We start from the raw sequence: 23,980 nt of genomic DNA, 5'->3' as shown, positions 1-23,980 counted from the left end.
GTGTGTGATTGTGACCATCCAGCCCCAAATGCACTTCCGGCAGATGTAGAAGTTGGCGAACATCGCCGTGCAGGAGTCATGCATTGTCATGCATGGACGGTCGTGAAGTCGTCCCAGTCCATGCAGAACACCAGGATCAGCTTGTGGATGAGGAACATCTCCACTATGGTGATGATCAGCGAGATGATGGGACACAAACCCCACACCACCATGCAGTAGATCCAGTAGGTGTGAAGCGGGTGACCCCAGACGTAGCTCACCGCAAACGTCACCGCACACATCACGATCTGCGCCATGTGCAAGGAGTGCTTGTCAGGCCGGAAGGAGAGAACTTGGGCTTTTCCATCTTGGCGATAACAAGCGTGGAATGGCTCTTCAACAGCTCTGAGGGCGTTATGAAAACGAGCTGCTTTCGGAGGAAGATAAAAAGGCATGACATGCCAGATCATGCAAAAGACACTGCTACTATCACACCATAAAGCTCCACCTTGGCCTAGTGATTATCAGTAGGGAAGATACTCAAAAGTCAAGTCACATTTATTTATAGTGCTTTATATATAGTTCATCAATTATGAAACAAATTCAGTTCAGCTATAAAGCAGCTCTACAGAAGACAAGTGTCATTATTCAGCTCAATTTAGTTCTGTATTGTTTCAGTTCAGTTCAATAACTGTCAATGTTGCAAAGGTCATCAATTATAAAATTAATTCAATTCTATAACAGAAAACAGTAGTGTCATTATTCACTGTTTAGTTCAAAGCTGATTCATTTAATTCAATAATAACGATTCAAGAATAATTGATTGAATTCAGTTCATTAACAGTGACAGTGTTGCATAGTTTATCAAATATGAAACAAATTCAATTCAGCCAGAACTACAGAGAACAATAGTGTCATTAAGCCCAATTTAATTTGATTCAGTTTGTTTCAATAACTGTCAATGGCAAAGTTAAATTACGAAACAAATTCAATTTCAGCTGTAAAGCAGCTCTGCGCTAAATAATTGACATTATCCAGCTCAATTTAGTTCAGCAAAGTCAGTCAGTTTGCAAAGTTAATTACAAAAATGTAATTCAATAACGCAGCTCTACAGAAAGCAATATTGTCATTATTCAGCTCAATTTAGTTCTTATTGAGTCAGTTCAGGTCAATATGTTGCAAAGTTCATCAACTATTAAACAAATTCAATTTCAGCGACAAAGCAGCTCTACAGAAAATAATTGTCATCATTTAGCTGAATTTAGATCAGCAATAATGTCATATTGCAAAGTTCATTAATGAATTCAATAGTGTCATTTTAAAGCTCAATTTAGTTTAAAAGCCTTAGTAATCTTGTTGGTATTGTAAAATTATTGCAATTATGAATCAAATTCAACTTCTGCATAAAGCAGCTCTACAAAAAATGATAGTGTTATCAATTCAATTAAAAAAAAAGTTACATTTTCAGTCAATTCAGTTCAATGACAGTGTTGATGTTACAAAATTAATCAGATTTAATCAGGTTAAAAAGCTTTCTGTGAAGTGAAAATCACTGAATGCAACCAAGAAATGAGTTCTGAACATCTTTGCTTGAAGCTGGATTAACTTTGAGAGTTGAAATGCCTCTCTAATTGAAGAAAATTAGTCATATGTTTCACAACCATTGATTATGTTTAAAAATCTATGTTATCTTTGTTGTCAGAATCATATTATGGAATAAGAAAATGCTGGAATTTGCCGTTTTAGCTGGAAGAACATCTTTGAATAATATCAAGATATTGTCAATGTACTGACTTTATTTAAATGTGCCTATGATAATCTAACAGCATGAGATTGTTCTTGCTAATGTAAGCATGAACACCAGTGTGACCATGTGCAGAGCTGCTTCAGAGAACTAAGATTACATTTATGTTTATATGTGTTAATACTGTCATTTAGCATTACTGCTGCGGCCTCAAATCTGCCCTTAAGACCTCTGACATCTGCCCCCTTGTGAATGCACCGAATAACAGCAGCTTCATACATTTGCAGCCAAAGAGATCAATGAATGTGCAATATTTTCATGACTTTAGAAACACAAATGTCAACTTGAGATAGTCACAACTGATAAGCTACTACTAAATATAATGCAGAAACTTTAATTTTCTGTAAAGCTGCTTTGTAACGATTTGCATTGAAGTTTGAAGGGATATTTCACCCAAAAATTAAACTTCCAAATTTGACATTTTTTTTGGTTACCCACGTTCTTCAAAATATCATATTGGTGACATTTTTGGGTGAGCTATCCCTTTCACATATTAATCATTAGCTATTCAAGAGTGGAGCAGCTTTCCTGTTGTCCTAATTACTCATTAGCCATGCATGCTCATGCATTATCATTATGCATCATCTATGCTGGATTAAATTACTAGGATGAACTGCTTGTGAACTGAATCCATATATTTTACCACATTTACATGATGTATTCTTTGATTATATAAATATTTTGAGTGAATCATTGTAAAATGGACAATGGGTCAACTACTCCTTGTTATTTTGTATTGTTGGTCTATATTTAAAGATAAACACAATGTTTAAAGGATTGTGTGAGTCTATAAACTCTAGGAGCGCAAGAACCGTCTCCATGCAGCAATGCTGCCTTGATTGAGTTATCTTAATGACTGTCATGTGTCATTAATGTTGTGCACAAGGCCGGGCGTTGTCTCAGAGCAGCTCTCTGGCCAGTGAGATGACCATAAACCTGTAAACAGGTCAGGTGATACAGGACGACCTCTTCTTTTTTTAGTAATGCAGAGAGAAAAACAGAGAGGATTTGTGTAATTCTGGGAAAGAAAGGTAATTATTAATGGACAAATAATAAAAAATATGCAATAATAAAGCCATTGTGTCCAAAGTTTTGACTGGTAGTGTAAGTTTAGATAGACAGATAGAATTCAAACATAATTGTATATCTTTCCCTATTTAATTTATATATCTATATATTGTGTTAGTGCAATGTGACGGCAGTGCTCACTGCGCATGCGCGCTCAACCACAAACATGCCCGCTGCCTGAGACAGTTAACAGCAAATCAGGTAAGACAATTCATTCAAATTTCTATTCCAGTTACAACATTTTCTAAATTCCACGCATCTTTTAGCGATTCCTATACTTGAAGTGATGCATTGCAGACTTTTAAATGGCTTGACATTGGCATGTAGTTCACTGAGTGTCTGCACATTAGCTGCAGGAGCTATTAGCTTAATCTGAAGCGTCGCCGTTTCATGTGCTCGTCTGCGTGCATTAAAGTCACTTTTAATCAAACCGAATGCGCCATAGAGCTGCGGTCTGCTGCATGCATCGGTTGTGTTTCATATATTAGTGTGTGAGTGTCTATCGTCGTCTGTCAGTCAGGGACACACACCAGGCAGACTGGGACGAGGGAAATGTGTGCGTGTCTGTGACTGAAAGTTGACGTGTGAAATATAGATAGTGTTATAGATGCACATCGGAAGCATTAGACCAGAGACAGAGCGCGTGCCAGGTGGGCTTGACTGCGCGCGCGTGAGGCGCTTCTCTCGCTCGCTGATTGGCTGAGAGACTGCTGACGTGCGTCATTATCCATACTCTAACATTAATTCGCTATCATATTAATTTTTTTTTTAAAGAATGACTTTGGAAGTTTATTACACTGTTTAGAGACCAAATATTTATTTATTATGGTTATACAGTGCTTGTACTCAAATATGACCATCCACCTGCGAGAGATTGATATATTTTCATCTATAAAGACCCACTTGAATACCATGAATTTTTTTGTAAAATGTTTTTTTTATTGTTTTTTTGTTTTCTATTCACAATCGAGCCATACTGTTAGATGCAATTTTCTTTTTCATTGATTTTGATTTATTTTTTGTTTTATTCAGATGTTTTTGTTTATATATAATTTATTAACTTATAACTTTAAATACATTTTTATTTATTTTAAAACAATTTCTAAACCAAATTGATTTTTATTTTAGTTTAATCATATTATTTAAAAATTTTCTGTTGACTCTGGAGATAAGGTTATGCAGTGTGACCTTTTATTTGATTCAATTTATTTATTTAAATCAAATTTATTAACTTATTATTATTTTATTTAAATACATTCTATTTATTTGAATCAATTTCTAAACCAAATTATTATTTTATTTAGTTTAATATTTTATTTATTTGAACTTTTTTCTAACTTTTCCTTTGACACCAGAGATAAGGTTATACAGTGTGACCAAAAACTAATGTATCGTGGTAACAGTAGATATGCTTTTATGGATTTTTACATAAAATGTTCATCTAAAATCAGTGTTTCAGTATGAAACTGTTCAATTATAACAGACAAAGCCCGCCGAATGCACGTTCACCTGTCCTGGTGTAAATGGATTATAGCCCCTTGACCCTTGACCTCTCGAGCTCTGATTCTATTGCCCTACAGCAGCAAATCCAATAGAGTATTTTTGCTTTGTCCTGATAGTTTCATGTTGTTGACGTTTGATGAGGTCAAACGATGCAATAAATCGTTGTGTACTTTTTGAATTGGAAAACTGAAGCCTGATGTTATGCACTGTGCTTTAGGTGTATGCTGATACAAATGCTAATATTGCATTTATATTTTACATTCATGCATTTACATTGCATTAGCAAGATACATGCTTTTAATGAGTTCATGCATTCTTAGATATAGTCACTGTTATATTGTGCATCCCTAACACTTACTGCTTTGTCATTAATATTGGCAATCTCCCTCTTTTCTTCTCTCAACAGCTGGAGCAATATGACCGGCTAGTTTCTCTCTGTCCTTCTTTGTGCTGTTTGACGCGTGAGGTCAGAGGTCATGGATTGTGGCGTGTTCGTGGACTGGTCTCAGATGGGCGATGTGAGTCGCGATGCGGCTCCCGGTAAGACCGAATATAAGGACTTAAAGGAGCTGAAGCAGCACGCCCGCTCGGGCCAGTGGGCCAAAAATCACAATCAGCGCTCGGCCATTTACCAGCAGCTGCTCAAAGTGCTCCCGTGTCGCACCGTCACGCCGGACGCCGCAGTCTACCGGGATATAGTAGGCAATTCTAACTCCAAGCGCAACTCATCCACCTATCCGTTGCCGGAGTTTGTGGATGGGACGGCGGTGCCATGCTACTGTCTGAAGGCCGAATCTGTGGGATCGGTGCATGCTGTGATTTCCTGCATTGCAGGGCAGTTCCCAGATATATCGTATTGCCCGTCTTTACCAGCGGTGACGGCTCTGCTGCTGCACTGGAGCGCAGATGAAGCGCAGTGCTTCGAGAGCGTCAGTCGCATGCTGGCCTGCAACGAACCCAGCCGGCGTTTATTAGATCAGACTTTCCTCGCATATCAGTCGGCCTGCATGACCTTCGGCGACCTCGTGCATAAATACTGCCCGGCCGCGCATAAGCTGATGGTGGCCACCGCGACTGACGTGCTGGAGGTTTACTCCGATTGGCAGCGATGGGTCCTGGGCGACCTGCCTTTTAGCTTCGCTGCGCGGGTGATGGACATCTACTTGGTGGAGGGGTACAAGGTCCTGTACCGCGTGGCGCTGGCGATACTGAAGTTCTACCGCAAGCAGCGCAGCGCCGCCGCAGCCTCGGCCTTAACCAAGCAGGACTCGGCGGCAATCAGGAGCGATATCCGGGCATTCGTGCAGGATATCGGGAAAAGCGTGACACCAGAGAAGCTGCTGGAAAAGGCCTTTTCCATCCGCCTGTTCAGCCGGAAAGAGATCACACTGCTGCAGCTGGCCAATGAGAAATCACTTCAGCAGAAAGGCATCACTGTCAAACAGAAGAGGTATTGATGACTGTTGCCTTTTTCTTTCTACTCACTTTAGTACTGTAGTGTTATTTATTCAATTAAATCAAATTTTATTCGTTTTTATTCAAATTTATTTATTTAGTTTTCATTATTTTATTTATTTGTGTGTTATGGAAGCCTTTTTCCGACACCGAGTAAAAAATAAAAAAGGTAAATGCGACTTTTTCTCAGAATTGCGTGATGTTAACTCACAATTGTAAGAAAAAAAGTCAGAATTGCGTGATTAAAGTCGCAATGACCTTTTTATTTCAATTTTTTCCATATTTTATTATATATTTAAATAAAATAGAATTTATTCAAATGTTTGTTTAGTTTTCGTTATTTTATTTATTAATTAGTTTGTATTTAAATCAAATTTAATTTATTTGAATCTATTTCAATTTATTAAGTAACTTAAATAAGTCACTTTAATTTTATATTTGAATATATATCACTCCAGCAGTGTTTCTGTGAGTGTTTTCTTCATTTCTCAACAATAAATGAATTGTTCTAAAGGCGTGTGAATATTTATGTGCTTGACGTCGAATAGAAGTGATTTTAAACGTCGTCTGCTTGATTTAAAAACTGTATTTAAAAGCGACACAAAATTACACAATTTACACAATTAAAAATGCAAAATATACCTTTTATTATTAATATTTCTGAGACACAAATGCAATGCTACTAGCTGAACTAAATATTACTGTTCAAAAGTTTTGTCGTACTATATATATATATATATATAATTATTTTTTTATTTTTAAAGAAATTAATTACTGACAGTGAAGACTGGAGTAATGATGCTGAAAATACAGCTTTGATCACAGAAATAAATTAGATTTTAAAATATATTTGAATTGAAAATAGTTTTAATTATTTATTATATATAAATATATAGATTTTCCTGTATTTGAGCAAACAACTGCACCCTTGGTGTTAATGAGAGACTTTTTTCATTTTACCAACCCCAACATTTTGTATGGCAGTGTAATATGTGATGAGGTCATGTGACAACAGCGTAGCATGCTACTGTTTGAAATGCTTATAGTAGCTAGTATATAATACTGAAGGATACTAAATAGTAACCAGTTACAAAGAAGTCATTATTTTTGAGGTATTTATGGCACTATCCATTCATCTTAAAGTATTTGTCTATATTTATATATTTTGTCTTTGGCTTTGTTTTACAGCTTTCCTCTGATTTCCCTCATTTTGCTCACATTGTGTCATAGTTTTTTTTTCATTGCTTTTTCCGTTTCTCCTGCTCTCCACTCTCTGTGCTGTCCTTTAGCTCGATCAAAAGGTGGGTATCTTCATCTCTCATCATCATCATCATCCTCCTCCTCACTCATTTTTGGCTTTCTGACCCACTTATTTCTGTTGTGTTTTCTGATGCACAGTGAAATATGCATAATGTTTGCATGTTCTCCTTTATCTCTCTAGACAAAATGTCCAGTTAGCTGTGAACGCTGATAATTTCAGCTCGGAGGTCGTCAGCGCTAAAGAGATCCGAGAGATCTGGTCGTGGATCCCGGAGCGCTTCGCTTTATGCCAGCCGCAGCTGCTCTTCACCACATCCACACACGGCTGCAGCCTCAACAGGTTCAAAACACACAACAATGTCACTTCAATATCAAATCACATGGCATTTAAAGAAAGATAGTCTTTATGCACAAGTATAGTCATCATGAGTAATAGTTGCTGCCTCTGAGTAATCGTTATTACTCAGTTAACTTGTACAGTCTTTAAATATGAGTGAGCTTCTTAAACTGTGTGAATGTTATATGAATATGGTTTGTGATGTTTTGTACAGGTTTTATTCACACTGTGAGGGATATGAGCCGACATTAATGCTCATCAGAACTACAGATGGAGAGGTACCAAAACCCTGTGTCTCGCTCTCTTTCTCTCCGTTTCTGTCATTTTGTTTGTTATTTAGGTGCCATAACAAATATTTTCACATTTGCATTTATTAATTTAGGGACTCTGTTAGAGGGTTATTTAAATTATTTACATTTAAGAAGCAAAATTTCAGATTTCCCCAAAATAATTGGAAGTGCATGATGAACTAATTTTGTTTCATCTGTTTGTAACCAGAAATCCCAAAATATGCCAGCTCTAATAAAGCCGTTCAGGCCAATTTCTGAAGACTAATTTATCCTATAGTTTTCTACTGGTTCATACAGTGGTGATTATAATTGTTTTGAGTGAAATAAGGTCTGTGGTTATTCTTGCACACTATGAAAGTGAGCTTGGATGCAGAGAAGTTGTTCAGGAGGATCTCAGTTAGACTGATGTGCCTCTCATCCAATCATATTCCAGGTGTGTGGAGCCTTCCTGTCCACTGATTGGGAGGAGCGGAAGAGGGACGGGAACAAGCTCAGCTTCTTTGGCACTGGAGAGTGTTTCGTCTTCAGAGTATGTTCTTATATAAATAATCAAATTAAGGGATTAAGAATCAAATTGGGGTCTTCCTTATGGAGTATTCTGGAATTATTGTGTTAATTATCCACTCTTTTCTGGAGTATTAGACTAGATCGTTGTGCATTAGTGTGTGGAGTTCCTCTCATCCATCATTATTTTATCCTGTTACACTCTCAGAGGAATATTTTATATCTCTTTGGTAACTCGAGATATAATGGAGTTCTTAGTTATGCTTCTTTCTGTCAAAAGATGTTTCTGCTAAGATTGCTTTGTTGGAGTAAAAAGGACACAGATTAATCATAGTTAGCTTACTCTGAAGTTATAGAGCTATTCAATTATCGTGGATAGCAGCTCAGAAGACTTGATTTTGGAAGGAAAAGCAAGTATATTTATATAAATACAAAGTACTTTTAATTTAAGCTATGAAACAAGTTAAATACAAGTACAGTATAAGTGATTAAAAGGTACATATGAATAGAAAATAAATCAAAATAACAATATAAAATATTTATTTATATATTTTATATTTAATTATACATAATGAGCATATTTATATAAATAAATATTGCATATACAAATAAATGCATACATATTTATAAAAAAGAAAATGTATATACATTTTTATTATAAATAATGCAAATAAATAATCAAACAAATTGAGGTAAAAAAATATTTTTTTTAATTTTTATTTATTTTTCAAAATCAAGTGAGACATTGAGATCTCTGAAAGTGAAATACTGAGGTCTTTTTCTCTAGAAAAACATCTGAGAAGCTGATGTTCAGCCAAAAATCCCGTTTTATATTATTTATGTCTAACAGTTGAGATATTAAGGAGATTACATTTAGCATTAGCTATTTCTTTGCTACAGATCATCAGTTAAGGTATTAAATCGGTAAATTGTTTTGCCAAGAGCTGCTGAATAGGTTTCTGCTGTTCATTTATGACACGTTCTCACATGAAAACTAAACGTATAGACTTACATTGGCAGTCTAAGGGCATAATGTTTGAATATTTTAGCCGTCCAGACCTTTAACCACAGTTTAACCACCGCAGCATGAATTCAGATTTCACTTCCTGAGCTCTGACCACAAGACTAACCACGGAAACGGTGTGTGTTTTCAGAAGTAATGTGTGTGTTGTGTCTTGTTTGTTTGTTTCAGATGAAGCCGGAGATGGAGCGTTACGAGTGGGTCGTTATCAAACACCCAGAGCTGGCGAGCGCGTCTCAGCCCGCAGATGATGAAGAGGCCGGAGCGAACAACAACACTGGGCTGCAGTCTCTAGAGAAACCGACCACAGACCCGTCTGACCTGTCCCCCTTCCTGTCCGCCCGACACTTCAACCTCAACTCAAGGAACACCTCCATGTTTATGGCGGGAAGCATCGACTCCATCATTATCGGTGAGCGAGATGCTCATTTCTCTCTAATCTGATTTCTTTATTATTATTTTTGTCTTCGCTTGAAATCAAACGCCAGGAATATTTTTATAAAAGGTGCATTTAAATTTTCATATTCAAATTAGCAAATAATTATAATGTTCAATATAAATCTGTTGCCGATATGAAATTAACCAGCACAATTAATTGATGAGCTTTATATTTGACAATCAAGTTTCCTATAGAGTTTCATATGAGGCTGTTAAGATGGAAATATTTTAATAACAAGTCTGATTTAAACTTCATTAGCAATATAAATGATATGGTTAATATTCAACAATTAGTTTCCATTGCTATTCAAAAACATTTTACATGCAGGTAGGCAAATATTATTTTGTCATTGGAATAAATAAATAAAAAATTAATATTATATTTCTGTAAAAAAATAATTACTGTCACATGATCCTTCTGGAATCGTTCTAATTTGCTGATTTGCTGCTCAAGAAACATTTATTATTATGATTATCAATATTTAAAACAGTTGAGTGCGTTGTCCATTTTTTTCAGGATTCTTTGATGAATAGAAAGATCCAAAGATCAGCATTTATCTGAAATGAAAAGCTTTTTTTTTTTTTTTTTTGGAAAATAAATTATAGAAATTAATTCTTTGATTTAGCAAGGATGCTTTTAAATTGATGATAAAGACATTATTGTTACAAAAGATAAATGCTGTTCTTCTGAACTTTCTATTCATCAAAGAAACCTGAAAAACCTCTACTCAGCTGTTTTCAACATAATAATAATAATAATAATAATAATAATAAATGTTTTTTGAGCAGTAAATCAGAATGATGTCTGAAGGGTCATGTGACTGGAGTAATGATGCTAAAAATTCAGTTTTGAAATCAGAGAATAAATTACATTTGAAAATATATTCAAATAGAAATCAGTTATTTTAAACAGTAAAAATATTTCACTATTACTACTTTTGCTGTATTTTGGATCAAATAAATGCAGCCTTGGTGAGCTGAAGAGATTTCTTTAAAAAACATTATTTTTTACTTGTGAGTAAATATTGCTGCCTAAAAATATTGATTTTAATCAATTATTTTTAATTTATAATTAAGTATGTTAGAAATGTATAGATGCAAAATATGTAGATGTTTGATCAAAGTAATGATTTATTTATCTAGCAAGCAGCTTTAATTACAGAGCAAGTACATATGAAAGGATGTTTGTTTTGAATGTTGTAATAACTGAGAGAGAGAGCATTTTTTAGCCCTAGTTCCTCTTAAATCCAGTTAGCTTCTGTTTCTTTGGAGCAGTATAGAAAGATGGTCAACCGGTCAAATTTAGACGAGCTGATTCTCTGTAACCGGATGTCTGGTGTTGTTTGTGAAGGAGGAGGTGAAGGTAACGCTCTGTACATCGACTCGGAGCTGAACCACGGCCGAACCGAACGCTGCCTGACCTTCGACAACCCGCCACTGTGCGCCGAGAGCTTCCAGATCGCTCTGCTGGAGGTTTGGGGCTTCAAAGACACCATGGCTTCATAAGAGCGGCTCCATTGTGTTGTGATGGATGTCCCTTCATGTAGGTTGTAACAGAGACGTGATGCTCCTCCAGTACACTAAAAGATCTGTCCTGAGCTCCAGTGAAGATGAAGTTTGTATATTTATCCATTCAAAACATATCTTAAGGTTTATTTTGATTCTCTACATATCATTAGAAAACCTGTGTTGATCTAGTCTGAAAATTCGAAAGGTTTTGATGTAGCAAATGAAGTTTTGTATTGAAGGATTCAGTATTTAGCATTTTCTGCAGCAATGATTAATCTAAAAAAAAAAGTCTATCTTTCATGTTAAATCAAAACCAAGCCTTTATCGATGTGATTCCAGCAAAGAGTCAGATATTTGTCATCTCTGGTGCTAAACACATCATTATTTTCTCATTACAGTCAAGAGAAATCGGTGAGGGTCATCAAAATATCATTGATTTCTTATCATTATGGGGTGACACATGACCCCTGGCGTTTCTCATGATTTACCCAGCCGAGAGCGATCAAAGTGTCCCGAAATCCTTTTTTCTTTATGGAAACTCGTTTACACCACTAAATAAAGAATTTAAAAAAAGCAATTGAGACTACTTTTTCTTGCAATTGCATGATATAAGCTTACAATTGCATTGCCTCAATTGCATTGCGAGTTTATATCTCGCAATTCTGAATTTATTTTTCGCAAATGCAAGTTTATTTCTCAGAATTGCGAGTCTATATCACAAAAAATCTGAATTGTGAGAAAAGTTATCTCACAAAAAGTTGCGAGATCAGTCCAGATGCCTTTTTTATTCAGTGGCTTCCATAGTTCTTCTATGCAGCTTTGTGCCGGTTGGGCAAAATCTACTGTCCAGCTTCTCGGCACAAAGAGGACCAGAAAACATGAGCTCTTCATAAACCTCCAGTCGAAACACAAGTACTTCTGGGGCATTTAGCGAGTTTCAATGGCATTCCAATGTTCTTTTAAACCAGAAATCAACACTCATTTATTATTAGGGCCCAAGCCAGTAAGGCGCAGGGCCCTATTGTTCTTCTAAGGATTATTATTTTTTTTTTTTTTATTTTTTTTTTTATTTTTTATTTCAATCATCCGGGCACTTTTGGGGGCCTTAACGTGCCCGAAAACTCTCGAAAATTGGCACGCACATTGGAACCTGCGGCCATTAGGACGCCGCTGAGGCTGGGACCCGGGCGTGGCACAGGGGCTCTACGGCGCCCCCTGGAAAATTGTCAGAAAACTTGATGTATAGCTCACACATACTTGCACGTATTCATATGAAACTCGGTACACATATAGAACTCATTGAGCCGAACAACTTCCGCACAGCATGTCTTAGGCTCCGCCCAACAGGAAGTCGGCTATTCAGGGCTGTTTAAAAAGCGCATGCTCTGGAATTTGATATACTCCTCTGAGGATTTCCATACGATTGCCACCAAACTCGGTGAACATGATCTCAAGACATTGGGGACGCTAAATTGCGAAGATATTTTTGATATGTCGAACGGTTTGCCCGTGGCGAGGCGATGAAGTTATGGCGAAAAATGAGACCCAGGAAATGCCTAATAACGTCCACATACATTGTATGATGTAGATCAAACTTCAGTGATTTGTTCGTTGTATGATGCCGATCGGATAGATGTGACTATTATGACTGAAAGTTATAGCGCCACCAACTGGCTGCAGGAAGTGTGTCGTTTTCAAAATGCTTTGAATTCAGCATCTTCTTTTTACTCGATTTGCTTCAAACTTCACCAGAATAATGTCAAAACACGGCCGATGTAAAACTGTGAAGGGAATATTGATATCTAAAATTATGTTGCCATGGCAACGTGTCAAAGTTGAAAATTCGTTTCTGGTGATTTTGAGGCAGATAACATGTTTAGAATGTCATGAAACTCAACACACATATCAGTATTAATGATAGTTAGACACTGGAAAAAGCTCATAAACGGGCGTGGAAGAGACACTCTATAGCGCCACCTTTTGTCAAAAATGAGGGGGTTAGTTTTAGCTACAGACCCCAAACTCGGTACATAAATTGTTCTAATTAATCCGGACAACTTTCTAATTTACAGTCATTAGCTACGACCAACAGGAAGTCGGCTATATTTATTTTAATGTGGATTTTTTTTTAAAACGGGCTGTAAACAAATTAATACTCCTCCAAGCAGAAACACTGAAATCACACCAAACATTTTTTATCATGATGCCAAAATACTGAAGATGCTAAATTGCGGACGGATTTAGGATATCTTGAACGATGATTTAATGGCAATTTATTAAAGTTACAGTAAAAAAGAGAAAACTTTTTTTTTTTTATCTTTTAAGAGCAGCTTCCAAACACTTCATAAAAAATTACATACACAGAACAATACAGTCTGAGAATATGTGATTAATTTCATGAATTTACAATACACTATGCAGAGGAGAAAATTAAAAAACTATCAGAGCTGCTTCTGAGTGAGAGCTCCCTGTCACTGCAGCTGAGTGAGGGGGTGGGGTGGGGTGTGAGTGACTGTGTGAGTGACTGTGTGGATTGAGGAGCTGGGTGAGAGAGAGAAAGAGAGAGAGGGTCTGTTTTTTAAAATCTTTAAAAAATGCTTATAAATCATTAAAGATTTTGATAACACTTTATAATAAGGTCTCATTTCTTAACATTAGGAAATGCATTAATTAACGTGAACTAACAATGAAAAATATATTTTTACAGCATGTTAATTCTTCCATGATAGTATGAACTAACAAAGAACAATTTTTTTTAAAGCATTTATTAATCTTTTTAATGTTAGAAAAATAGTCATGTTCAAAAGATAAACTTTAAAATTTAATAATATATTAATACATTTTGGAATTAATATTGATCAACATTAAATGGTATATAATTATTAATGTTTATATAGATATATATATAATGATAGCTACAGACACCAAACTCGGTACATAAATTGTTCTTATTAATCCGGACAACTTTCTAATTCACAGACATTAGCTACGACCAACAGGAAGTCGGCTATATTTATTTTAATGTGGGTTTTTTTTTTAAACAGGCTGTAAACAAATTCATACTCCTTCAAGCAGAAACACAGAAATCACACCAAACATTTTTTCTCATGATGCCAAAATACTGAAGATGCTAAATTGTGGACGGATTTAGGATATCTTGAACGGTGTTTTAATGGCAATTTATTAAAGTTACAGAAAAAAGAGAAAACTTTTTTTTTTATCTTTTAAGAGCAGCTTCCAAACACTTCATAAAAAATTACATACACAGAACAATCACAGAATTTAAAGTTTTATATGTTGTTCTGTGTGTGTGTGTGTGTGTTTCACAGAGTTGATGGTTTGGATTAACCCTTTAATTGCCGTATCCCTTAAAACCAAACTGCCAGAGGGTTACTGTAATGCGTGTGCTCGCTGGGCACCGTTTTATCGATGCCACCAGGGTGGCGTATGCTGACGGCTTGGGCCCGTCATCGCTGCTTGCAGCTATATTTATTATTGTCCTCTCGTTGTTCCAAACTTATATGGCTTTCTTTCTATAGTGAAACACAAACAGAGAGATTTTGCAAAATAAAATAGGCTGCTTTTTTATACAGTTAAAGTCAAGTGAGCTGCTAAAAGAGCAAAAAACACCATTAAAGTTACATTTAAGCAAAATAATGAATAATATACACTATTCCACTTATGTTTTACCGTTACACAATAGATTTTTGTGAAGAACTGATTAAGAACAGACATATTTCTCATTTGCACAATCCACATATTCATGATTTCAAACCTAATGTAGCCAGTTTTAATATGTGCATAAAATTTGAGAGGTGATAATTTGAGTATTTTACTCACACTTAGGTCTCAAGAGACTTAAAATATAGCAATACAGTCCTAGAAAATAAAAATAAAAAATGCACATAATAAGGAAAGTCATGCAGAACAATATGAGGGCGAGTAAAATGATGAAACGATCTTAATTGATGTTACATGCACTGTATCTGAATGAATATCACACATGCATACATGCAAAAATGTTTAATGTATACAGGTTGAATTGCAATGTAAAAAGTATAGTAGAGATCCAGCTTTCTGTTAATCGTTCAATGGTCTTTGCTTGAATTATATGTATGCAAGCATAATCGGCACTATTTTAAATGAAGTATTACATTTTATGAGTTATCCTTTTCTTTGCACTTACTGAACGTGTTTTAAGTTGCTGAATGCTAGTAACTCATCTATGAATCAGTATCAGTAATATCAGTTTGTTTTCAGTTTCTGTGTATCAGTCAGAATATCCTCTGCTCATTTCTGTCATATTGGAGATTCAGTGATCGAAACGGGTGTCTGACGAATGTTTAATGTGCATGTGTTACCATATCAGGTGGTGTGTTTGTGTCTCAGGTGGAGCAGTGTGTATGTGAGTGTGAAGTCTTAAACATGCAAAAACATTTGGGTAAATTATAGTATCAAACCTGTAGTGGTCTATAGAAGACGTCATGTTTCAAACTAGGGAGCGATCAGTTGTGATGAAGAATAAAAACCTGTCATTAAAAAGTTTTTGTGCAGTCTTTTGTGCCTGTAGGTGTTAGCTCACAGTGCATTAACGAATGTTAACAAACACACATTTTAATAATGCATTAGTAAATGCTGAAATTGACATTAAGATGAATAAATGCTGTAGAAGTACTGTTCATTCTCAGTTCATGTTTTGTTAATTGTTACCTAATGAACCTTATTGTAAAAGTGTTTCTATGAAATGAATTGCATTTAGAAATGACCAACAATTGGACATTCAGATGAGAAAACTGACATTCTCAGCTCTCTTCCGGTCTCATGTGTGTATCATTGACCTTATAATGCAGATTCAGCCCACAGCTAAATGAGACCAGACTAATTGATCTTCCATCATGTGTCCTGAACAACACAGGCAGGCACTGACACTTGAAATAAATATGGCATAATTACAGGAGCTGATACAATGTGATTTGTTAAATACATTTAATATATTAATTAAAAAATGTTGCATTTAAAACAAATAAAGACCCCATACTATAAGAGTCCTGCTGACAGAGGGCGGTGGGCGTGGCCTGCGCTTGACGTCACAGCTCAGAATGACCTTCATCTCGGGAATCCTCATCCTCTGCATCACTTCATTATAAAGAAGAGTTATTATTAACAGCACATAATACCTGAGAGTCATGATATAGAAGTCGAAAACTGAAAAATGATTATATGGAATAATTTTAAGAATATAATATGTTCACACCCGCATGATTTTTATTAAGGATTTGAACGTCTTCAGTATTAAAGGGAAAGGCCGCAGCGGAGCACACTATTATCTCCACTAATAGGGGAGACCACAAACCCACAAAACCTTTAAATCCATGTCTGCGTTTTACCCAAATGCGTTCTATTTACTGATTTTATATTTCACATTCATTCTCGGACTCTGTTTGAAAAAGCATCTCCGCGCATCCCTATATTCCCACAATCTCCTCCCCCTCCAGGAGTCAGATGGGATTTCCTTCGCGGTGTGTCAGGTGATGTTGTCGGCCATTTTGTACCGCAGATTCATCTACAGGATCCGTTAAGAGCAGTTTCCATCTTTTGACTGGGATTTAAAGCCATTGTTTCGTACCAAACCGTTCATCCTCAGAACCCGGTTCCCGTCTGTTTGTACGGTTCTGCCCTCTCCAGCAGCATTAGCTCGGTGTTATTAGGGTTTTGAGGTGAAATTAGAGGAATAATGTCGTCGGGAAGCCCTGAATACTCGCCGTTCTTCGCAGTGATGGGCGCCTCAGCAGCGATGGTCTTCAGCGGTAACGTTATTTTTTATTTATTTATTTAATATATCTATTAAACATACTATGTACATAATTATATTATCTTAATTATAAATCTTCTTATTCTTGATATCTGAGGAAATGTCATTCAAATTATTGGTGTTATTTATTATTATTACGAATATAGATACACTTATTTATTTTATTAATCATCACCTTCAGATTTGACATCAAAAGAGATCATTATAATCCAATCCTGTCAGTGCTGCTTCCATTAAACCTGGTGTCGTATGAAATATTGTTAAAATGTTATTAAATACGTGCTTACAACTCATATTAGTTAAAATATGAGATTTCTGTATGGTCATAATCCATGTATGTGCCAGTCGAAAAATAGCTAGTGAGATATTCCTTATTGATACTATTGCAATGCACGTATATTGATTTTAAAATATTAAATATTTTCTCATTAAATGCAGCTAGCTTTAGTGATTTAACCAGCTATGGGAGACAATGCATTGGGTAGATTGAGAGATTATAGTTTTTTGTAGGTCAAGGGATTATTTACAAGGTTAAACAGGGTTTTTTCACAGGTATTGATCATCCTTGGTTTCAGAGGCCCACTCTTACCCACTCTTATATTACTGGGGTATTTTTCTGTTAAATTAACCCCAAATTGCATGGTGTTCTAATGCATCTATATTGTATATTGTATTAAGATTAGTTTTGAGTAACAGCTTTAATGTGATGATGAGCAGAATGCATCATATCCTCATCATCACAGAAGAAATAGATAGATATAGATCTCTAGTGGATTTTAAATAGATGCATGTTTAGTAATCAGACTGCTAATTTTAACAGGTTGTACTGTGCTGCAGAAATCGTGCGATGCTGAGACGAGGTGCAAAATACAGTAGAGAGGGACGTCACGACATCAGATGCATCTGTGTGTGTTTCCAGTACAAGGCGTCATGCTGTTTATTCTGTTAGACCACACTTCAGGCCTGTTGGGTCTGGTTATCTGTAACGTTATCTCTGTGAATGTCATCAGTAATGCAAACAAACCAATGCAGAAGCAGGTGTGTGTTTGTTTAAAATGTGCACAGTTCTGGCTGGAGAGGTCAGCAAATGCTTTGCGATTGAACAGCTTTTTTTAATGAGAACGGCACCAAACAGCAGCATCCGTGTCTTTGTGAGTCAGTAACGAAGGGTTTCTTTAGTGTGCGTCCAGTTTGTCACTGAACATGAAAGCGAACTGCCCAGAAGAAACCGCTGAGGTTGATTTATTATTTATATATTTGAGGGGTTCTGCTGCTTTAGCTGTGAAATGCTGAATAAAGCTGTCAGTTCTGTTTAGCATTACACTTGAAATCAAAATGAACTTTAATTACTGCCATCATTTGTATTCTAGCTCTTAAGGCCTGTTTGCACTAAAAAAAAAAAACAACCGTCTCAGAATCCTCACCAACAGCCAATAAAATGATTTATACCAAGAAAAAAACACAGAAAATTGATAGTTAATCTGTGCTGTTATAGGTATAATAGGACTTTTCCACAAACAGGTCTTTATTGTGCACGTTATTTCTTTTAAAAACGTTCGTCTTCATAAATTGCTTCGCCTCTCAAACAACTTCCTGTTTCAGGTGACATCATCAAGCCCTCTTATTTTTAGCCTCTACTCCAGTATGCAACGCCTCTTTTACGATCCAATTAATTTTGGGTGGTTAAATCAAGCTCCGCCCTGCATTGTATGTCCTGTTTGTAAAGTAAAACGGGGTTTTGATTGATTCATGCTTTATATGCATCTAGACAACAGTGTTTTTGCTGTTTTAAAGGAAGTTGTGTTTTTTTTAATAGCTCAGATATACAGTTATTAGTGCCCTTAAAGTGCATGGCCCATTTTGTACTGTAACCTTGATTTTTTTTTTTTTTTATTGTTTTCAGTGGTAATCTGCATTATGCTACGAATGCTGTCGATAGAGCTTAACTTGTAATGAACCCAAAATATTTCTTTATAGTGTCCAGGAGTGAGCAAATTAGACGGTTGTGTTTGATGTCAGACATTCCTGTTCGTTTCCACTCAGAGGAAGGGAGTTATTCTGTGAATGCCTGTCATTGAGGCTCAGCTGATCTGATCAACACTATATTTACTCGTGGAATAAGTGATTTGACAAGTGTTGTGACTAACAGGCGTCATGCACACAGATCTTTTCTGATGGCACTGTGTCTTTGGAAGAGCTGGAGCTAATTTGAGAGGAGATGTTAGTCTTTTATCTGACTTGGCATCCTGTCCCGGTTCAGTCTGTGCTCATTTGTAAGTCTCTCAGGATACCTCTACTAAATAAATACATGTTTAGTCAAGCAGGTTAGTATAGCAGAATGCAGTAGGAATGAATTATCTATAGGTTACTACTAGTGATAGACTCAAATATCGCACACTGTTTAATCGATTAACTGAATAATCAGATGATATTTGGCCTTTTTTTGTTTTTTTTCAGTGGCACATTTTCTATTTTCAAGTTAGCATTAGGTTTGAGTAATAAATATTGTTTAAAATAATGCATAAATCAATTCCAGTTTATTTATGTAATCTGTTATCATGTAATTTATTGGCAAAATAAAAAAGGAAGTAATTATTGCCATTGGGAATGGGCCACAATAATGGACTAGTTTAGTTAAATTGACTAGTTTAGTAGTATTTTTTAGTATTTTTCATATACAATCGGCTGTGCTTTTAGCTGTTAAGACAAACTTATGTATTTAAAGTCATCCTATCCATTTTTGGTCATTGCATTGGGCGTTTTGAGCACCATGCTATAAGTGTTGCATATTAAGATGTCGAATTAAAATGGTCATTATACAAGGCACTTCAGATCATTTTGGTTATATTTAGTTTTGCATGTGACTAATTGGTATCAGTCTTCATTTCCAGACCTTTTCCTTCAGTTAATATGTTATGGGTCAGTAATGGTTCTTCAAGATTATCCCAAACTTTTCACCGGCCAAATAATTCATCACCAATATATCTGAATGTCAGATGGTTTCACCAAGATTTCATCAGATCCTGTTATAAATTAAAGGTCTACTTATTGATTTCATTTTAAAAATAGACATGACCTAACAAAATGCTGAATTGGTCACGCAAGACTTGCCCATCATCAATAAAGCATATTTCATTTGAATATCCTGCTTTCAATTATATTAAGCATTGGTTTTATTCAAAAGGGTTATTATTATTATATTTTTATTTTTTTGAGCTTCTCCTGGGAAAAGTTGAGATTTTCTGTCAAATATAAACCTGATGGGGCTTATATAATTAATATATTTGTATAGTGTTGCGAGAAAAATATTTTTATTATATTAAATTTATTGATTTTATTTATTTTTATTTCTATTATGATCATTTTTTATACCACTTAAACTGAGTTTGTCATGAAAATAGCTATAGCTGCTGCTGTTATGGCATGAAATTAATTAATGCATCAACATCTAAACAAAAGCACTTTAATTGCAAAAATTCTAAAGCAAGAAAACAGATTTTTTCCAATGTTTTTGAACCGATCATTTGCTGTGAAAGCAGTAAATCAGACTCCGTTATCAGATTGTTTTACCTGACATTTTTGTGTGTGTTGTTCTCAGAGCAGGTAGAGTTGGTCTTAAATAGTGTGTGTGTGTGTGTGTGTGTGTTTGGACAGTGGCCATCTGCACGCTGAAGGATTGATTCTGCTCTTCATCGCACAAGCCCATCTGTCACAGCACACACACACACACACACTCTGTTATTGGCTAGTTTTGGTGATTCTGTGCTGCAGCAGTAGTTGTAATCATGGTTAATGCAGCAGGGTTACGCTTTAATCCCGGATACTAAGATTAGACTAAGATTCCTGGATGAACATGCTGTAATGTGCAGCAGTGTGTTAAGCGTGAGCAGAATTAACACCAACTTTAATTCACTAGTCCTAAAATTAACACTCTAACTCGAACAATTCCCAAGATCATTGCAGACACGTGCAAAATACTGAGGATTCACTTAAAAAAATAGCCCATCTAACTTGGTATGATTTGAACAAGTAAACGAATAAATATAAAATAATAAAAATATGCTTACATGAAATTGAAACTAAAATAAATGATCAATATTATAAAAATGGTCAGCTAGTTGCCAAGGCAACGTTTATTTTTTTGTTTTACCTGATAAAATTAAAAAAAATTATATAAAAATGTAATTAATAAAGTAAATTAAAAACTTATCTAAAATTATAGTAAAAACAGAAAATAATGAAAATAAAAAACAATTTAAAGTATCTCAGGGATACTGAAATAGCACTGGTTTGAGCCTGAGATCAGTTCCAGTTCTGCTGGTGCTTAAATTATTATATTTTCTCCATGGTATATTTCTGTTGTCGGTAAGGATATTATTGTGAGTAGATTCCTTGCTAATAATATTATTTTTGAATTGTTAGTGCAGTTTACCTTTTATTGCGGTTTGATAATGCAGTCTTCACTATTACTATTGCTCATACAGTTTTTTTAAAACCACTATTAAACTTTAGTTAAAAAGGGTTCTGTTATTAATCTTCTAAGTTGTCAAATGTATGATTTTCATTCTTGTGGACAATAAAATAGGTGAAGCAGTGAGCAACCAACCCCGCAGCCTTGCAGGATGTGATAGAAATGCCCAAGCAAGCAATCCCTTAGCAGTGCTATAAAAGCACCCAGCAGCGGCGGGTTTAGTTCTTCACAGGCAGTCTGTGCCCTTTTTGCCCTTTTAGTTTCACCACTGAACACTGCAGAAACATCGCAGGAGACGTGAATCATGCTGTTTCTGCAGAATCAGGCAGCGTTGAAAAATTATGCAATATTATGCATCATCCGATGTACACCAGATCACTTTTTTTATTGAAATCTGTACGATATTAATGCATTTTGCATCTTTTAGAGCTGGGCTGAGAGCATAGCTATAACCGTTTACTCCCTGTTTTAGTGCACTTTTATTGGAAAGTCAAATAATGGTGCTTTAATATTTTTGTTGCAGTAATAATAAACCGTGCATTAAGTGTAAGTTTGTGTTTGTGTGCAGCGTTGGGCGCGGCGTATGGCACGGCGAAGAGCGGCACGGGTATCGCTGCCATGTCCGTGATGCGTCCGGAGCTGATCATGAAGTCCATCATTCCTGTGGTCATGGCGGGGATCATCGCTATATACGGGCTGGTGGTGGCCGTCCTCATCGCCAACAGCATCTCAGACAAGATCACTCTGTACAAGTGAGTTAAACAGATCATCACTACTAGGGAACTCTGACTCTGATCAGATATATAAATATATATATAATTAAAACCAATTCACAATATGAATAATTACTATTATATTTTCTTAATGATACTAAAATAACAGTAGTTATTTTATACGTCAATACCAAAATTTGATGATATTGTAGAAAAGATTGGTACTGTTGGAATTTTTTTTCAACATTTATTCTTTTTAATTATTTTTAATTAATATAAATGCATTTTAAATTAAATTGAAACTGTTTTAATGCACTCATACATATATTTAAGCACTGATTTACTTCCTTAAAATTACATTTATGTAATTCTTTATTTTACCAGCTAACGGATTGTTGTGTGTGTGTGTGTGTGTGTGGCAGGAGTTTCTTGCATCTGGGCGCAGGTCTGAGCGTGGGTCTGAGCGGGCTGGCGGCCGGGTTCGCCATCGGTATCGTGGGAGACGCGGGCGTCCGTGGCACCGCCCAGCAGCCGCGTCTCTTCGTGGGCATGATCCTCATTCTGATCTTCGCTGAAGTTCTGGGTCTCTACGGCCTCATCGTAGCCCTGATTCTCTCAACCAAATAAACTGGCAGTCAGCATGCAGCGCTGCCGGACCGCAAGACGGGGAACGTGGATCAAAAAAAGTGGGAAGGTGGGGGGGTGGGAAATTAAGGTACCTTAAACTAAAATGAAATTAGATGAATTGAGAGGTGGGGAAATAATCCTACACGTTATAACAGGCTTTGCGTTTGGTTTTGAAAGTGTCTCTGAAAGTGTACAGTCGTCCCAGTTTGATAGTTTTGATTTCTTGTAAATGCGGTATATAGTGATTCCGTCCTGTGTCTGTGAAGAAAAAAAGAATAATAATAATAACGCTGTAATAGATCTCATTCTCTGTTTGTTTCCACACCCCTCCTGCCTATCGATCTGTTAGCCAATCACGTGTTCTCTTTCTCTCCCTTCATGTTTGAGAGGGAAACACACGAACGCCTCTGGTTCCTGTCTCTTCCTGTCACGTGATTTGGGAGTTTTATAAATTGAAGTGTTTGTGACGTGGAAAAACGCACTGATGAATCTGTATGTGGAATGGAGTAGTTTTTGTTTAACGTCCTTTTTTTTTGTTTTCCACTGATTTTATTTATTAAGAATATTGTTCATGAAAATGTACTTGAAGCTCCTCAGATCCTTTGAATTGATATTTATATAAACATAAATATATATAAATACAAATACAGATCTATATATATATAAGAATAGAGCTGCACTGGCCGGGTTCTGGTTTGCTGGCGAGTGCAGTTGTCTGGGAGTATTTCAGCTCGATGTGTGTATTTCTGGATGTTTCCTGTGTATATCTGATGTTTGGTTGTATTAAAGGTGTGCGTGTGCCCCTCGATGGGTCTCACAAGTGTAATTTCCACATGCCTGAGTTCCCTGTGCTTATTCATCATCTGACGGCTCGTGTGAGTGTGTTCAGCCTCAACCTTGATAATAATTCACCAATTACTTAAACGTCCTTAAAGCTAGACAAACATAATTTAAACAAAGAAATCTGGTTATTGCACCACACGGATTTGTTCTTAACCTTTTAGATATTTCCTCAAGTAATTATCACACAACTACTTGTTTTCAAACATTTTATTTCCAGAACCCGGGAGTAAAATTAATTCCAATAAATTAATTTATTTTGCAGGGTTTCTGCTCGTCTTTAAAACGTTTTAATTTGCCGTTGTATAAATCAAGGCCTTAAAAAGTATTACAGTGCGTCTGGAAAATA

General features: G+C 35.9%; 2 protein-coding genes and 1 gene segment (V, D, J or C); 2 read left to right on the top strand and 1 right to left on the bottom strand.

The window, feature by feature from the left end:
* Positions 1-23,980, bottom strand: part of LOC306863410 (Ig kappa chain V-III region MOPC 63-like) — a 773,265-nt gene that overhangs the window by 549,707 nt on the left and 199,578 nt on the right.
* tbc1d24 (TBC1 domain family, member 24) lies at positions 2,991-11,734 on the top strand. 2 transcript variants are annotated; one of them, XM_079406720.1, is made up of 7 exons: positions 2,991-3,052; positions 4,761-5,804; positions 7,251-7,409; positions 7,621-7,684; positions 8,130-8,225; positions 9,393-9,633; positions 11,011-11,734. In XM_079406720.1, the coding sequence occupies exons 2-7, from the start codon at positions 4,831-4,833 to the stop codon at positions 11,163-11,165; spliced, it is 1,689 nt and encodes a 562-aa protein (XP_079262846.1). In that variant the 5' UTR covers positions 2,991-3,052; positions 4,761-4,830; the 3' UTR covers positions 11,166-11,734. The 2 variants fall into 2 exon arrangements, with proteins under 2 accessions (XP_079262846.1, XP_079262847.1); XM_079406721.1 differs by lacking the exon at positions 2,991-3,052 and having other exon boundaries at positions 4,778-5,804; positions 11,014-11,290.
* Positions 16,719-23,626, top strand: LOC306863413 (V-type proton ATPase 16 kDa proteolipid subunit c). Its single transcript, XM_079406747.1, has 3 exons — positions 16,719-16,975; positions 22,020-22,203; positions 22,587-23,626. The coding sequence occupies exons 1-3, from the start codon at positions 16,903-16,905 to the stop codon at positions 22,789-22,791; spliced, it is 462 nt and encodes a 153-aa protein (XP_079262873.1). The 5' UTR covers positions 16,719-16,902; the 3' UTR covers positions 22,792-23,626.

The sequence above is a fragment of the Barbus barbus genome, assembly GCF_936440315.1.
Source record: "Barbus barbus genome assembly, chromosome: 44".
NCBI classification, from domain to species: Eukaryota; Metazoa; Chordata; class Actinopteri; order Cypriniformes; family Cyprinidae; genus Barbus; species Barbus barbus.
This window is presented reverse-complemented; position numbering and strand designations above follow the sequence as displayed.

What these genes read in the sequence shown, in the direction of transcription:
- tbc1d24 (XM_079406720.1), top strand. Translation starts at nt 4,831, where the DNA reads ATGGATTGTGGCGTGTTCGTGGACTGGTCTCAGATGGGCGATGTGAGT. An exon ending in ATCACTGTCAAACAGAAGAG is followed by an intron (nt 5,805 to 7,250) that starts GTATTGATGACT and finishes TTATCTCTCTAG; the next exon opens with ACAAAATGTCCAGTTAGCTG. An exon ending in GAGAGTGTTTCGTCTTCAGA is followed by an intron (nt 8,226 to 9,392) that starts GTATGTTCTTAT and finishes TGTTTGTTTCAG; the next exon opens with ATGAAGCCGGAGATGGAGCG.
- LOC306863413 (XM_079406747.1), top strand. Translation starts at nt 16,903, where the DNA reads ATGTCGTCGGGAAGCCCTGAATACTCGCCGTTCTTCGCAGTGATGGGC. An exon ending in AGCAGCGATGGTCTTCAGCG is followed by an intron (nt 16,976 to 22,019) that starts GTAACGTTATTT and finishes GTTTGTGTGCAG; the next exon opens with CGTTGGGCGCGGCGTATGGC. An exon ending in GACAAGATCACTCTGTACAA is followed by an intron (nt 22,204 to 22,586) that starts GTGAGTTAAACA and finishes TGTGTGTGGCAG; the next exon opens with GAGTTTCTTGCATCTGGGCG.